The sequence below is a fragment of the Prionailurus bengalensis genome, chromosome D4, assembly GCF_016509475.1.
Source record: "Prionailurus bengalensis isolate Pbe53 chromosome D4, Fcat_Pben_1.1_paternal_pri, whole genome shotgun sequence".
In the NCBI taxonomy this organism is placed as follows: domain Eukaryota; kingdom Metazoa; phylum Chordata; class Mammalia; order Carnivora; family Felidae; genus Prionailurus; species Prionailurus bengalensis.
Genome location: NC_057359.1, coordinates 12575171 through 12591666, shown reverse-complemented (window position 1 = coordinate 12591666; position 16496 = coordinate 12575171). Strand labels below are relative to the sequence as shown.

The 16496-nt window shown below is 45.9% G+C and overlaps 1 protein-coding gene across 2 annotated transcripts in view; it reads right to left on the bottom strand.

Annotated features, from left to right (window-relative positions):
• Positions 1–16496, bottom strand: part of MAMDC2 (MAM domain containing 2) — a 154383-nt gene that overhangs the window by 58710 nt on the left and 79177 nt on the right. For both annotated transcript variants that reach the window (XM_043566928.1, XM_043566929.1), the window contains exons 6-8: positions 13102–13358; positions 9001–9094; positions 1679–1822 (exon numbers count right to left, since the gene is read on the bottom strand). In XM_043566928.1, coding sequence (XP_043422863.1) covers positions 1679–1822; positions 9001–9094; positions 13102–13358 — 495 coding nt within the window. The remainder of the gene's footprint in view (positions 1–1678; positions 1823–9000; positions 9095–13101; positions 13359–16496) is intronic.

Below are 16496 nucleotides of genomic sequence, written 5' to 3'. Positions count from 1 at the left end.
TTCCACTCTCCTGCCCTCAGTGCAGCCACACTAACCTTCCAACTACTCGGGGTGTCCCGTTCTTCCCATGCTCAGGACTTCACAGATGCTGTTCCCTCTGCCTGGATTCCTCCCCCTCTCCTGGCTAATACCCTCTCTCCTCAGAAAAGCCTTCCCAGGATCTCCTACCAAAATTAGGCTCTCTCCCTTAATCTCTCTCAGCCCACTTTTCATTTCTTCCATAGCACGTACCTTATACGTTTATTTGTGTATATATTTGTCTAACATTTCTCTTGCCCGTTGAAATGACTGTTAGAATACACGATGACAAGTATAAAATTGTGAGTTCCCGTTTCAAAGCCCTTCCCGGGCCCCGTGCAAGTAAGGTGCTCTGAAATGTTTTTTTTTTTTTTTTAATTTTTTTTTTTTAACGTTTATTTATTTTTGAGACAGAGAGAGACAGAGCATGAACGGGGGAGGGGCAGAGAGAGAGGGAGACACAGAATCGGAAGCAGGCTCCAGGCTCTGAGCTATCAGCCCAGAGCCTGACGCGGGGCTCGAACTCATGGACGGCGAGATCGTGAACTGAGCTGAAGTCGGACACTTAACCGACTGAGCCACCCAGGCGCCCCTGAAATGTTAAGTTTCATCAGTGTATTAACATACCCCAGGGCCTAGTGTATAAAGAGGCATTGAATAAATGAATTAGACACCAACCCTTGAAAACAAGCTCTTTGCACCCATCTCTACGGGAGTGGGCTTCACAGGGGATACCATCAAAGTGATTAGGTAGGTTCCTTACACAGGGGAGCTCAAACTGGTTTCCAATAGTTCCTTGTAGACAGAGCCATCAAGTGCCCCGCCCCTGACATTTTCCCAACAGCTTTTGTAGCTTCTCTTGCCCTACAATATCTGTTTGTTGAGTAAATTACACATAACAGGAAATTTATCATTTTAACCATTTTAAAACCTACAGTTCTGCGGCATTTAGTACATTCACGAATGCTGGGCAACCACCACCACTGCTTAATTCCAGTACATTTTCATCACCCAGAAGGAAACTCTATACCCATTAAACAGGAACTTCCCATCCCCCATCCCCACCCCCTGGACACCACTAATCTGCTTTCTGTCTCTATGAATCTGCCTATTCTGGATGTTTCATATAGTTGTAATCTAATAGCTTTTTTTTTTTTTTTTAAATAGCTTTTTAAAGGTACTTCTCCATAGGGGCGCCTGAGTGACTCAGTTCAGTTAAGCCTCTAACTTTTGATTTCAGCTCAGGTCATGATTTCTCGGTTTGTGGGACGGAGCCCTCCATCGGGTTCTGTGCCAACAGCAAGGAGTCTGCTTGAGATTCTCTGTGTCTACTTGTCTCTGCCTTTACCCTGCTCCTGCTCCCACTCTCTCTCTCCCTTTCTTTTACTCACAATAAATAAATACACTTAAAAAAAAAGACAAAAGTACTTCTCCACCTGAGGGGAAGAGCAAGATAATGTCCAAAGGTTTGACTATTTAAGCAACTGGCAAATCGAATTCTAAGTTTTAAAAAGAGGCCAAACACGAGATTGCCCATCGCATTTGTTTTTTCACAGCTGCCCTTTTTTGTTTAAGTTGCCATCTTGATGGGTGTGGAGTAAGATTGGCAGCTGGAGCACTCCCACCCCCGGCTCCCGGTGGCCACAGACCCCCAATTTACCGATGCCTGATGTGTGGTCTCCGGCCCGATACATGTTTGGTTTTACTTTCACCCGGGTCCAGCCTGGACCTTCTTTGTCTTGATAAAAGTTGCAGAGATCTTCCTCGAAATTGCAGCTGGCTTCCATGGCACTGAAAGGAAGTTCTGAACAAAGGAGAACCAAAGTTAAACAGCCAGACTCAAGGGTCTCAAGGGACTACATCAACGGGTTGACAAATACATACATATTCGTGCCAGGGGAGACGGAATACATAAAACACACAAAAAGATTTTTACCCTAATGGCATGCTGGCAGGTTAGCATCAAGCTAACATCTCAGCATGGCAGGAAAATTGTTCTTTTCCTCCCTAAAGGGATGGAGAGAAGGAGCTCTGTTCACACTCTCTATAAAAAATAAAGAAGTACCACACTTCAAAGGACATTTCCTTTCATAATGTAAAGACTGGGAACAATTATTCACATTGTTCTTCACAATTCAAAATTCATTCATAGAAAATTAAAGAGAAAGAAAAAGATAAAGATTTTAAGGAATTCTTAATTTTTCTCTAAGACAGGTATTTTAGAAATTATATTTTCCAGAAATGATTTTCCTTTGTTGACCAATCTGTGTCACCAGCACAGCTGCTGTCTGTTGATAATTGATATTAGTCACAGGAGCTGATCTGCTTGAAGAAAATCATCACTCAGTATAAATCACGAGGTTCAAAAAGTCACACCAATTTCATCACCCATACTGCTATTATTTTGGCTTTTGCTGAATTCTGGTATCATTTACCCTGGTCTATAAATACCACCTCATTTCAGATTGCCTGGAGGGAATGAGACATAAAAGATTTCTGCTTTTTTTGTGAATAACTTGGTACAGCAACAAGTGATTGTAAATTTCACTGTTCAGATCATCCGAGTCCAGAAGGGATGTGACTGCCACAGTTTGGGACACATTCAACATAGCCAACTGTGATCCTGTTCTGCAGGCTGACATAATACTGGTCTAAACTTTTAGGGCCAGAGAAAGAGGGCACTGTTTTGCATAAATGGGAAATTACCTCTAGAGAAACATTTGAATTCTGGGAGCAGTGACCTAATGAAACAGGGAGCTGTTTATGTACAAACACTCACTATACTCTCAATTCCTGAATTCCCAAAGCAAGAGAGTTTAGCCCAGATTAAAGGGGATGAAAGACGTATGACAACCAAATACTACAAGGGTGCCGAGATTCAATCTTGGTCCAGGAAAACACATAGCATATAAATATAGATGGGAGGTGCCTGGGTGGCTCAGTTGGTTAAGTGTCCAACTTCGGCTCAGGTCATGATCTCGTGGTTCGTGGGTTTGAGCCTTGCATTGGGCTTGCTGCTGTCAGCACAGAGCCTGCTTTGGATCCTCTGTCCCCCTCCCTCTCTGCCCCTCCCCCACTCATTCTCTCTCTCTCTCTCTCTCTCTCTCTCTCTCTGTCTCTCCCTCCCTCCCTCCCTCCCCTCAAAAATAAACAAACATCAAGAAAAAAAAAAGACAGCATTGGGACAAGTGGTGAAATTAGTATGTGGATCATAGGTTAGTTGATAATACTGTATCAGTGCCAAATTTCCTGAACTTGTTATTAATGTTTACTGATTTTTGAGAGAGAGAGAGAGAGAGACAGAGAACAAGCAGGGGAGGGGCAGAGAGAGATGGAGACAGAATCCCAAGCAGGCTTTACACTTGGGGCTTGAACCCATGAACCATGAGACCATGACCTGAGCTGAAGTCAAGAGCCAGAGGCTTAACTGACTGAACCACCCAGGTGACCCCAAATTTCTTCAACTTTATAATTATCTGATAGCATGCTGGAAAATGTGCTGGGTTTTAGAAACTACACACTGAAGTATTTAGGGTAAGGGGCATAATGTTTACAACTTACTCTTACATGGTCAATAAAGCAAATGTGGCAAAATGTTAATTTGTAGATCTGGGTGAAGAGTACATGAGAGTTCTTTATAGTATTCTTGAAAATTAAAAAAAAAAATTTTTTTAACGTTTATTTTTGAGAGAGACAGAGTGTGAGTGGGGGATGGGCAGAGAGAGAGGGAGACACAGAATCCAAGGCAGGCTCTAGGCTCGGAGCTCTCAGCACAGATCCCCACGTGGGGCTCAAACGCACAAACTGTGAGATCATGGCCTGAGCCAAAGTCGGACATGTAACTGAGCCACCCAGGCACCCCAATTCTTACAAATTTTATCTCAGTTTAAAATGTTACTAAAATAAAGTTTTAAAAACACTAAATTAAAAAAGTCAGTGACCAAAACCACATTACAAACAAACAAAAAAAGAAGATTAGGAATAAAATATTCCTGTATAATTGGATCCCAATGGTATCTCAGGAGACACACCCTGCCAAGTGTGCAAGGAAGGCATCCTGCTGAGCCAGAGAGGAGATCAGGAAATAAAGGGCATTCTCAATGCTCTGTGACAGGTGGGCCTGCCCACACATTGCTAGGCCTGGCTCTGTGAGCATCCGGGAGTATCTTTAAGCCATGAAAATAAAGTCTTTGAAAAATGAGTATGATGTTCACACAGACAAGGATCCTCTGACACCAGCCCCCCCTCCCATGCAGATTTGAGACAAGGGGAGACCCCATATTGGTTAGTTACCCCTCTGCCACCTGGTAATGAAAAAGTAGATGAAAAGGCACAATCTACAGATGCCCGTCTAGTTCAGAAAATGGTGTAGTGCTCCCAAAAGCCACGCACAAAGAGAACAGCAAGTCAGTGAAATCGCTCATCAGGAATATATCCCAAGGAATATCCCCCTGGGCAACCACAAGAGAATCATAACCCATTTATTAGGTGGGCATGAGAGGCAAGAGGTGGTATTAAAACTTAAAAGTAAGCACGGATCAGTTCACTCCATGGTGACACTGAGTCACGCAGAAAAGATTTTTCTGAGAATGCGATTATATTCCCTTGTTAAATACCTAGTCCTAGAAATGGATTTGTCTGGGGTCCTGAGAAGGTCTGATAAAAAGAAAATCTCAAAAGCATAACTGAAAGCCTAAATCTTTTTCACCCAGAATGTTGCTTCTGCTATGAGACAGTATCTAATTCCTGAAGACAGGGCCAGAGGGCCTGTTTGTGACCCCAAATGAGCTCACCAGAATCTGGGGTGGATGGAAAGCCTTTGCTTAAGGCTTGTTTCAGAGCATATGGGCTGAGTGGCCATCACAGTTGAACATTAATGACCTATTTGAAGTATAGGGAGGAATCACAGGCAGTTGGAAGCCCTTGAACATCAGTTGACCAGAGAGGGAGGAAGGAAGGAAGGAAGGAAGGAAGGAAGGAAGGAAGGAAGGAAGGAAGAAAGAAAGAAAGAAAGAAAGAAAGAAAGAAAGAAAGAAAGAAAAAAGGAAGGAGGGAAGGAAGGAAGGAAGGAGGGAAGGAAGGAAGGAAGAAGGGAAGGAAGAAAGGAAGGAAGGAAGGAAGGAAAGAAGGAGGGAAGGAAGGAAGAAGGGAAGGAAGGAAGGAGGAAAGGAAGGAAGAAGGGAAGGAAGGAAGGAAGGAGGGAAGGAAGGAAGGAGGGAAGGAAGGAAGAAGGGAAGGAAGGAAGGAGGAAAGGAAGGAAGAAGGGAAGGAAGGAAGGAAGGAGGGAAGGAAGGAAGAAGGGAAGGAAGGAAGGAGGAAAGGAAGGAAGAAGGGAAGGAAGGAAGGAAGGAAGGAAGGAAGGAAGGAAGGAAGGAGGGAAGGAAGGAAGAAGGGAAGGAAGGAAGGAGGAAAGGAAGGAAGAAGGGAAGGAAGGAAGGAAGGAGGGAAGGAAGGAAGGAAGGAGGGAAGGAAGGAAGACAGTCCCCTTGAACAAGGTACCAAAAAGCATCATGATGTAAGATTTAGTTTATTACTTGCTTTATGACATTTGCACTTTTTAGAAATGAAAGGCTTTGAAGATGCTCTAATCAGGTGGAAGGAGAAGTCACTGGTAGCATGTCTCATCCTTTCCCCTGCCCCATGAAGTTCATGGAGATAGACTCAGTATCAGCCCCAGACCTCTAAAAGCTCATCAGCAGCCTTTTAATCATCAGCCCCTGCAGTGCTAGAGAGATCTGGGGTGCAGCGTGGTCTGTAGGCTGCTACACTTGCACAGCAGCTTTATTTTAGCAGGAGCCAGCCCGAAAGTAGGCGGAGACAGCTCAGAGCTGGCTTGGAGACAGAGTGAGCGAGACCTGGCGTGAGGCTGAGGAGTCTTGAGGGAGCAGGGGCTGGGCCACTGACCAGGCTGTGGAGATGCTTGAGGTCTGAGCTAAGGCAACTGCAGCTGTAACCAAGGCAACCACTGGAGCCAGGTTTCCAATCAGACATCAAGTGAGCAGTGTGCTGTTGGTGAATGGGCCAAGCAGAAATCCTTTGAAGGGTACATCCATGAGTGTCAGGACCTTTCCAGTCCCGGAGCCAGATGGGTGGACCCTAGCCCAGGGAGGAGATTGGGCGTGTGTAAGGCAGAGGAGAGGGAGCTCTTAGTTTGGGGTTGGGCACTGAGCCGGGATCCCTAGGAGTGGATGGAATCACCTGTTGGCCATTCAAGGATTTACAGCCTAAAAGGAGAGCTGATTCCTACCTTCTAGATGCTAGGCCAAACATGGTGGTGGATGGGGAGGTTGTGGGTGGAAAAGGCTTGGAAGGGAAGTGCCCTAACTCAACTAGGGGGCATGGGGAGTTGTCACTGCCCTCTGGCAGCATCCTGGGGGAATATTTGCGAAGCTACATGACTCTGGTGTTTAACACCTACGACACTGTGATGGGTCCTGGGTCTGGGAGACTGGATTAACTCTAAGCCCAACCAGATGGTGGGAATGAGATGCTTCATATGTTGAAATAATTCCTGTCTCAGCCTACTCAGGGAGAACGGGGGAAGAAAATGCTAGATCCAGCTGGGAAAAGCAAGTCTGGAGCTAACCGAGATAAGGAAAAAAATGTTGGCACCTGTTATAAAACAGAAGGGCATAAACTATTTGTGAAATGTAAGATGAAGTATGGAAACTGGAGGGCTCAGCTTGTAAGACTCAGAATCTGGCCCACAGCTGCTGAATGAAAGGCATAAAGCAGGCTCCAGCTCACCCATTCACCAAGCTGGTGCCCTTTGCTGGTTCTCTAGTTTCAATATGACTCCTTTGTTCCCCAGGGAGTGGATGGGAGTATTTTGAAAATTCAATAAATAACATGAAGCCTCAAGGCCAAGCATTTTCTGTGTGCCATACTCTGCTCAGGCCTTCACGGACATTAACCTCTCATCTTCCCAATGGTGTGAAACAGATTCTTCTACCCTTGCCCTATACATGTGGAAACGGAGGTTAATCAGACAGAGAGGTGAATCAACATGCCCAAGGTCACACAGTTTGTAAGCGGCAGAGTAGGCACGCGAATCCAAAGTCCTGGCTCTGTAGCATAACACTGCGATCATGCAGTTAAACCATTTTAAAGAAAGTCGCTACGTTGGGAAGTTCTCAAGAGCTAACGGAGCCTTGGCTAACCTAATTACATGAAAATGTGAGTCGCCCGTGGTCCCTATGGAGGAGGAGTCTTTATGCGGGCTGAATCTTAGAGACTGAGGGGCCACGGGTGCTTTTTACAAATAGTCCTTATTTTGCTGAAATCTTTCTTTCCACCAGTCAGTGGGAAAGGGTTCACATAGATTCTGTATGTTTAAAAAAAAATTTTTTTTAATGTTTATTTTTGAGAGAGGCAGAGCGTGAGCTGGGGAGGGGCAGAGACAGAGGGAGACCCAGAATCCCAAGCAGTCTCCAGGCTCCAAGCTGTCAGCACAGAGCCCGACATGGGGCTCGAACTTACCAACTGTGAGACCGTGACCTGGCCAAGGTTGAATGCTTAACCAACTGAGCCACCCAGGCACCCCAATTCTGTATTTTTTTTAAAAGGGAGAGTGTTTCCAAATATTACTTCTAAGATGGCTCAATAGATACTGTTACCTCCCCCCCACCCCCACCTCTTCATCCCAACCTCTACTCCATGCAGGTATTGAATAAAAACCTCTTTTCCATATGTATAACTTGGAAATATAAAAGTTCAATGTAAATGCCTGGTGACAAAAAGGAAACTTTCTAAAAGTAATGACAAGAGGTTATGAAACTACTATTAACATCACTGAAATATTAGCTGATGAGATTAGGGAACAGTCAGATTTGGAGACGTAAAACAATGTTGGTGTCTGTTCTGTCCAATTTTAAAGACTTAAAAATCTTTGATTACAGTTTGTATTCAATCATTTTAATGAAAATATGTAAATATGTAAACCCTGTCTAGCTCAATCTGTTTCACTAGCTTCCCCCCACTTTTTAAAAATTAGAATTAGTAAAAAAAAAAAATAGCATTTGGTTTTAGCACATTAGAGTGTTTCTCTCTAATTCTGGAATAACACTTCAGCTCAAGTAGAAAATATTATCTTTCTCAGTCGCCTTGCTGGTAGAATATATCTGAGACCATATGCAATCAGACACCAACTTTTATCTTAAGTGAAAGTCAGACTACAAAGGCCATGTTCAAAAATGTACTTCTCATGCTTCTAAACTCAGAAGGAAGGCTCATTAATAACATGGGACAACCGCTATCTCCCTGGGGTCTCTCAAAAATAAATTCCCTAAAAGGTAAGGTCCCCTGCATTTATCTGGGCCAGCATGAATACAGTGTCGTCCTTCTCACTCTAGGGCATTTTCTCACTTACTTTGAATCGATTTGTTTACCTCGTTCCCCAGAAAGTAAGAATTCCCTCTCTTTTCCAAACACCAAGTTTATGGAAATTATAAAACTGGCCACCGTAAAAGAATGTGCAGACTTACTTAGAAAGAGAAGCTAAATTAAGTAGGTAACATTTAGCCCAAAGCTAACTGTATCCAACACCAACATCTTTAAACGTGAAGACATTTATAGGTTTTGGATACATAAAATTGGGAAGGGTTTTTATAATTCTACTCCGTAGAGTTTGAGAGTTTTTTTCCACCTACTTGGCCACCTGTATATGGATCTAAGCTATCCTTTAAAGAGAAAGATGGGGAGGAAATGTGTTTGTATTCTTTGATTTTCATTACCTAGTAGGTGGGGACGATGAAAGTTCCTTAACACCTGACAACTGCCCTGTAGGTTCAGAAAAATTAAATTCACACTGCGAGGTGGGGGAGAAAAGAGTAATGTAGCAGAAAAATGACTATTCAGTTAAGTAATTTTTTAAAGGAGGAGATCACAGGAGAGTTGAGGAAATTAGAATTAATTCAAGTCCTGACCACAGGTGTCTATCAGGAAAATTCCATATGTAAAGAGGAAGAAAAAGAGAATGCTTACCTGTCTGATTTTGGCAGTGAACAGGAGAGAAAGAAATATCATCCAGGGCAACATACCCTCCTTTAGGACCATTGAAAGCAACTTCAAAAATAACCTGCAGAGAAAAAGGACGTATTATTACAGGTTTACATATTTTCTGGTAGGCTTCAGAGCTCTTAACTGTGATTTAAAATGATGTGTCAGGGGCGCCTGGGTGGCGCAGTCGGTTAATCGTCCGACTTCAGCCAGGTCACGATCTCGCGGTCCGGGAGTTCGAGCCCCGCGTCGGGCTCTGGGCTGATGGCTCAGAGCCTGGAGCCTGTTTCCGATTCTGTGTCTCCCTCTCTCTCTGCCCCTCCCCCATTCATGCTCTGTCTCTCTCTGTCCCAAAAATAAATAAACGTTGAAAAAAAAAATTAAAAAAAAAAAATGATGTGTCAATCAAGCCAGGTGATGGCAAGTTATAAGTACTGAGGAATCATATTCCTAAATCTGAGGCAGCTGCTGTCTTGATCTCTAGTTTCTCTCAGGGAGAGGGAATCCTAAACCCTAAGTTATATTTTATTGGTGGACTTGTACCCCTCCCTTGAGTGTATATCAGTCTCTGATAGAACTACTGAATTGACGATTTGTATTATGACCTTCAGTTAAAGAAACAACAGGCTACTCGCAGAAGGCTGGCTCGGTTCTCCCAATGCCCTTCCCACAGAACTAAGCCCCTCCAGGGTCCTTTCCCTTTTCACACATGCAACTCTGTGTGAGGGTTCTGGACAAAGATGCAGAATCAGAGATGATTATCTGTCAGCTAAGGCAAAATCAGGCCCCAAATTCTATTTTATTTTTTAAAATTTTATTTGAGAGAGAGAGCATGCACGCATGCACGCACATGAGTGCGGGAGGGGCAGAGGGAGAGGCAGAATCTGAAGCAGGCTTCATGCTCAGTGCAGAGCCCAATGTGGGGCTCAGTCCCATGACCCTGGGATCATGAACCTGAGCAGAGACCAAGAGTCAGATGCTCAACCGACTGAGCCACCCAGGTGGCCCAGGCCCCAAATTCTATGTATGGACGTTAGCATTTCAGCATGTCCAGGCACGTTCCCCAAGTGGCTAGAGAGAACATGAGGTTGTTAATGGGTCGAACCCTTCCATTTTCCTCCCTTTTCTGCCGCCGACTTCCACTCTGAGGTCAGTCGACTACCTTCTGCCTGTGACCATGGGGATCAGGTGTGGCGAGCACTGCGGGGGGGGAAACTGCCCCAGGGTGTGGTCCACTCTGGTGAATTAACGTGAGAAGATGCAGGGTTTGCAGGGCTTGAAATTCCAATGCCTTCAGGACCAGGCAGGTAACAGAAATACATGACGTGAGCTTAGTGAGACGCAGGAGGAAAGGGTGCAGAACGCATCCGGGAGAATGCAAGCCGGGTCTGAGGGGGGGGTGGGGAGCTGCTACTCACTGCTGACGTGTGGGAGTCCCACCTGAAGTGTCCGGACCTACCAAACTGTCAAGGAGATCTGGATCTCCAGATTTTTATTTGAAATCTTTGGATTTTTTCAATGTTGGCAATGAATTCAAACAGGCAAACAGACACCACTCTAGCGGCCAAGCAAATCGTTGTGGGCTAGATTTGACCCCTAGGCTTCTTAGTTCTCAACCTGTTCTAAAGAGAAGAGTGTCTCGGAGGCAGACAGACCAGAGTTCAAATCCCATTTCTGGCACTTATTAGCTGGGTGACCTTGAATATGTTGCTAACTCTTTCAAGGGCTTTCTTCTGTCATTTATAAAATAGACATAATACCTGCTACCTTATAGCACTACTGAGATTAAATGAGATAAGGTGTATAAGGCCCCTCGTATGCAGTCAGGTGCATATAGAGCTCTGTACTTAATTCATGTCTATTTCTCCAGGTTGACCGACCCCCTCTTGAACTCATATTCAGGTTTGAGCCTCATTAGCCACTAATTAGCTCAAACAGTTTCCTTCCCTCCACCAGGTGTGAGTTTCTCCAGTTTTGAAAGAAAGAATGTGGACACGATGGTCGTGTTCAGCTTAACGACAATGGTCCTACAGACACCTGGATTCTGCACAATCTAAGAGGGGCCTTGGAAGCCTGTCGCTGGCAAAGGTCGAGGGAAGGCCGAGAACAAGAAGGGGACGGACGTGGATCAGTGGGAAGGGGCAATGGAGTCCACACACACAGCCCAGGTCCATGACATTTCATTTTCAGGGTGCTCGCTGATAAAGTGAACGACAGAGCTTGATCTTACTGGTGGAGGGAGAATATTTCTGATCAGAATTTGCGAATCATAGCCCATGTGCCGATGCATTCTCTCTTGTTCAGAAAGGGGGTCTTGGGTGCTTGTTTTCCTTTCTAAGATCCGTTTGAGAAGACAGCGACATTAAATTCACTGATTTCTGCAGAGTGAGCCTCTTTTGCTGGCAATTACCAAGAGCAAACAGTAGCAGCATGAGTCAGACCTGCTGGAGCAAAATCACGCACCTGTGAACCAAAAGGGTACAAACTAAAGTGCGGTAGTGTCCAGAATTGTGACTTTTCAAGCACTGACGGAAAAGAAAATCCTGCAGTCTCACTCACACAAATGCCGCCCAGGGAGTTTATGGTTGGATGGAAGGAGTTTGCAAAGAAACGGTCGTCACTGCGCGTGTGACTCATTTGACTTCAACAGAAGGAAACATTTCTGAAACAGTATGTGCATTTCTTTTCCTCTTTGTAACTCAAACTCAGAAAATTTTCCACTGGGCTGCAAGAGCGGATCAAGGCTTCATCCGACTTTGCGAGAGGAAATAGCACACGTCCTGCAAAAGGCAGTGTGTTCTCTCTGGAGCTGTGTGGGGGGACAGGAGAGGATCTGAAGGGGGCAAGGGGTGTGGCAGGCATGTCTTCAGTAGCTAGAACATGTCACCAACCAGTCCAGTCCCAAGCTCCAGTCTCTGAAGCTCCACATCAGGTGAGCAGATGGCACCACTAAAAAGCATGCAGGGAATAATCTACTTGTTCTGCACTTTAAAGGGGACTAGGGAAGATACTACGAAAAGCACAAAGCTAGGAAGGGGATATTAACAAACCTGCGGTAACTAGGACTCTAGGTACAGCTCCAAATCTGGAACCACAATGTTGCACCCACTGATTCTAGAGGCCCTGGGGCGGCGGGGGTGGGGGTGGGGGGGTGGTAGTGGTCCTCAGACAGGGCTGGGCCTCTGCCTTCAGCTCTAGGTCAGATTTCAGTGCAGAAGTTTCCTAAGGGCCTGGCACTCACCAGCTGTGTGACCCAGATACAAAATATCAAACTGTTCGGACTCTCTCTCTTTTCTCCTTCCTTATCTATAATTTGGGGATAATCCTATCTCCTCTGGAGTGTTTCAAGTACCGGAACACACACATAAATATAAATAATGTATGTGCTTCAAAAGAAGGTCTGCAAGGACGAACACCAGAATGTTAGTGTTCTCATCCTCGTAGGGTTAGTCTGGGGGGTTTTGGCTTTGCTTTCCTGAAGTTTCTAATTCTTCTGCATGGGATATTTATCACTCGTGCAGCTACAAAAGTTTTAAAACTAAAGTACCAAGGCTTGTTTCAAATTGGGGCCACGACCATAAATCTATTTCTAATTTTGATGACATTACTTATACCCTCAAGGAGGAAGGAAGAAAATAAGTTGGCTTCTCTCTCTCTCAAGACTCTTCACTCAAGTAAGGGGAAGCTTCCTCCCTGCTCACAGGAATGGAAAGCCAAGAGTCGGTTTCACTCAGAGGACGTTCATCTCTTTGGAACTCACCAAGACCACAGAGCGAGGTTCCGAGGGGAAGTGGGCTCAAGAAATGGAGTTGATTGACTGGCTTTTTCTCTATCTGTCCTTAAGAAGAGTCTTGGTAGAAAGTGAAGATGACCAAGCAGGAAGACGGAGGAAGAGGGAAGAGAGGAGAGAGAGGAAGAGGGGAAAGTAAGGGGAAAGCAGAGGGGGCCAAAGAAGGGAAAAGGTAGACGGACACGCACGGAGAAGAACAGACGAACGTGGCCGCTGGTGTCGCCCGATCGCCAGGCCTGTGCGCCTGCGCAGAGCAGTGCGGCCAGGGCCCACGTGGACACACCTGGCGGACCTACCTCCATGGGGTACGGCGCGCTGAACTCCACCTCAGCAAGATTCCACACACCATTCCCTGGCTTGTCCATTTTCCAGATTTCCTCGTAAAGGCCAGCCCCATCCCGAGTGTAGAGGGAGAAGATATTGTCATTCCCCTGCTGGAGTTGGTAATAAAACGACAGGCAGCCGGACATGGGGGCCGTGGTCATCGGGGAGATGAGTTGCGCCACCTCCTGGAAGTGCTTGACGTAAACCGAGTCCACGTACATGTAGTGGCCTGAAAACCACACAGACGACACGCTGCGTTAAGACAGGCCTGGCGGGTGGGGGTGGGGGGAAACGGGGGGGTTTCAGAGGATGCGAGACGATTCTGGCCGGGAAAAGTGTGGCCGCGAGCGGGTGGGTGTGGCGGCTGGGGAGGGGGTGGGGGCAGGGGGAGCGCGAGGAGCTCCACGTGCTCGGCCAAGGACGGGACAACACCCACCCCGTCTCTTTGCCTCACTTTCGGTTGAAGTGAAATACACACATAAAAGGTAGAAGCGTCAGCTGCAAAGTGCTGGAATGTTCGGGAGCTGAACACAGCTGTGGAAAGAAACAGAACATTACCCCGGGAGGCCCCCCCCTCTCCCAGGCTTTCTGTTGAGTTCCCAGATTTCTAAGAACATGCCAGGCATACCATCTGTTCCTTCAGGGGCACAGGGGGCCCCTCCTGTACATCTTTACAATATACACAAAATGTCATGGAGTCTTTTTGGAGAGAAACTAAGATTTTTACTTCAGACGAGATTACAAATTGTGCCTAACAGAACATGTAGACAGGGTTGAGATTCGGGTGTTGGGGCCTGGGACACCACTCTTGGCGAGGCCTTGGGGGACTCTGGGCCCGGAGGCTGACCTCCCTCAGAGGCATTTTGTGAAACAGAGAAACCGGGAAGCAGAAGGCAGTGGGGAGTGGGGGGTGGGGGGTGGGGAGCCTGGATCTGGCCCTGAAGAGACCTGAGGTTGAGTCCTGCTGGGACCTCATGCAAGTTACTAAACATCTCTGGGCTTCAGTGTCCTGATCGCTACAGTGAGAACCACATACTCCCCTCCCAGGGCTGATATGAGCATTCAACGAGATTATGTTCGTGAAGTGCTTACCATGGGCTGGCACGTTGTAATTGCCTAACACAATTATAACGAAAGGAATGTCATTAATGATTCTGGTACCATGCCTTCCCCATTGTCTGTTTTGTGTAAAGGGTGGTTATTATTAACGTTTTAAGCTGCAGTGATGGAGGAGGGCAATGCAACGTAGCTTCAACAGAATGACCTTTTGTGTTTATGAGTTCAGAACAATTACAGCTTAATATATTTCTTTTAGTACATGGTGACTATTAACAATACTTCGTTTCATCCTCAGCAGTAAGGGGATTAGGAAGAATATATACCATCATACACCGGATACTTGCTTTGCTTCTAGACCACCACCCGGTGTGCAACAGGCCCCCAACAAATGATTATTCAAAGCACAGACCAGCCTCAGAAAGCTTCTCACTCAACAGGGCGGAGGGGACAGGTGGATACATCAGGGCTTGCTTTCTCCTGGCAGCAAATTGCTCAACCCCCTGAATCATCTCCCTTGTTGAACTAGAATTTCTCTCGGTATCTTGCCAGGCCGTGCAACTCTGAACAAATGGCGATCACAAACTCAGATGACCGGAGGGACCAGCCAGATCAAGTATACAAACTGAAGTGGAGCGGGTCAGGGAGAAAACAGAGTGATCAATTAGTTGCCAACATTTGAAATCCTGTTTCATCAGCAATGAGAAACAGAAATCAAGCTCCTCTAGAAATACATCAGAAAATCTGATAGCGCTGAGCCCATATTCTCGAGCTGCAGCGAGCCCCTGGTGTAAGGAGTGGCGGCCCCTCGCAAGGGCCTGTGTTCTCTGGTCCCAAGACTGACTGCATCCTTCCCTTTGCTACCAGCTGATGCCCCGACATCCAGGCTGGGGCCTCAGGCTTTTCCCACTGAAGCCCAAAGTCTAAATGTTCATAGAAAATCTATCCATCTGAAAATGATACCCCAGTATTAGTTTGCTAGTGTTGCTATAATACAGTGGCACGAATCGGGTGGCTTAAACAATGGAAATATATGTTTTTCCCAGCTCTGGAGGTGAGAAGTCTCAGACGAAGGTGTGGGCAGGACTGGCTCCTTCCCAGGGCCGTGGAGAATCTGTTCCACGCCTCTGCCCCTGCGTTGGGTGGTTGACTGGCAATCTTTGGCCTTCCTTGGCTGATAGATCTCTGCCTTCATAGTCATGTGGTGTTCTCCCTTTGTCCAGGTCTCTCTCTCTGTCTGCCTCCCCCTCACTTTTATGAAGACACCAGTCATGCTGGATTAGGGACCTACTTCAGTATGACCTCATCTTAACTAATTATATCTGCAGCAACCCCGCTGCCAAATAAGGTCACACTCTGAAGTGCTGGGAGTTAGGACTTCACCATATGGTTTTGAGGAAATACAATTCAACCCATAACATCCACCGCCACAGTTTTTTAAACTTTGTACATGCCAAATAAACATATCTGCGGGCTGGAAACAGCTGATGGGCTCCCACTTTGCTGACTCTGGGATGTGATTTTATTTTAATTTAATTTAATTTAATTTAATTTAATTTAATTTAATTTTTTAGAGTTTATTTTGAGAGAGAGAGAGTGAACAAGCTAGTGCGAGTTGGGGGGGCACAGAGAGAGGGAGAGAGAGAATCCCAATCAGGCTCTGCGTCGTCAGCACAGAGCCCGACTTGGGGCTCGAACCCACGAACCAAGATCATCACCTGAGCCGAAATCAAGAGTCAGACGCTTAACTGACTGAGCCACCTAGGCACCCCTGGGAAGGGATTTTAAAGGAAGAATCAGAATGTCAGACTAAACAGAATCAGAGAAATGTCTGAACCGGAAGGAAGGCCATGGCCCCCCATCCTAAGCCCCAGTGCCCCCTGCAGCGCTGTGGGGGGCCAGCCAGCCTCAGCTAGAATACTTTACTCATAGAGAGCATATGTGACCAGCTAGTCTCTGTAACACACCTTTGCTCACTGATGACTCTTGTGTCAAAGGCAGAGAGGAAATATTTCATGCTCTTTGAAACAGGTCTTCTAATGAAACAGAATCCCCTTCCATGATATAGGCCAGTGTAGGGGTGCGGGCATGGCAGGAGGAGAGACCTAACACTTTGTTTCCCTGGGACTTCATTGTAGGGGCCTCTCTTTCTCTCTCTCTCTGCCTCCCCCCCCAATAAAAAAAATAAAACTTAAAAAATATTACACATAATATTTTATGACTGCATTGGTATAAAGATGAACATAATTTAGGCAGATTTATTATTATATTTGTTGCTATCACATTCATTTTTTTCTCTTCTGATTTTAGA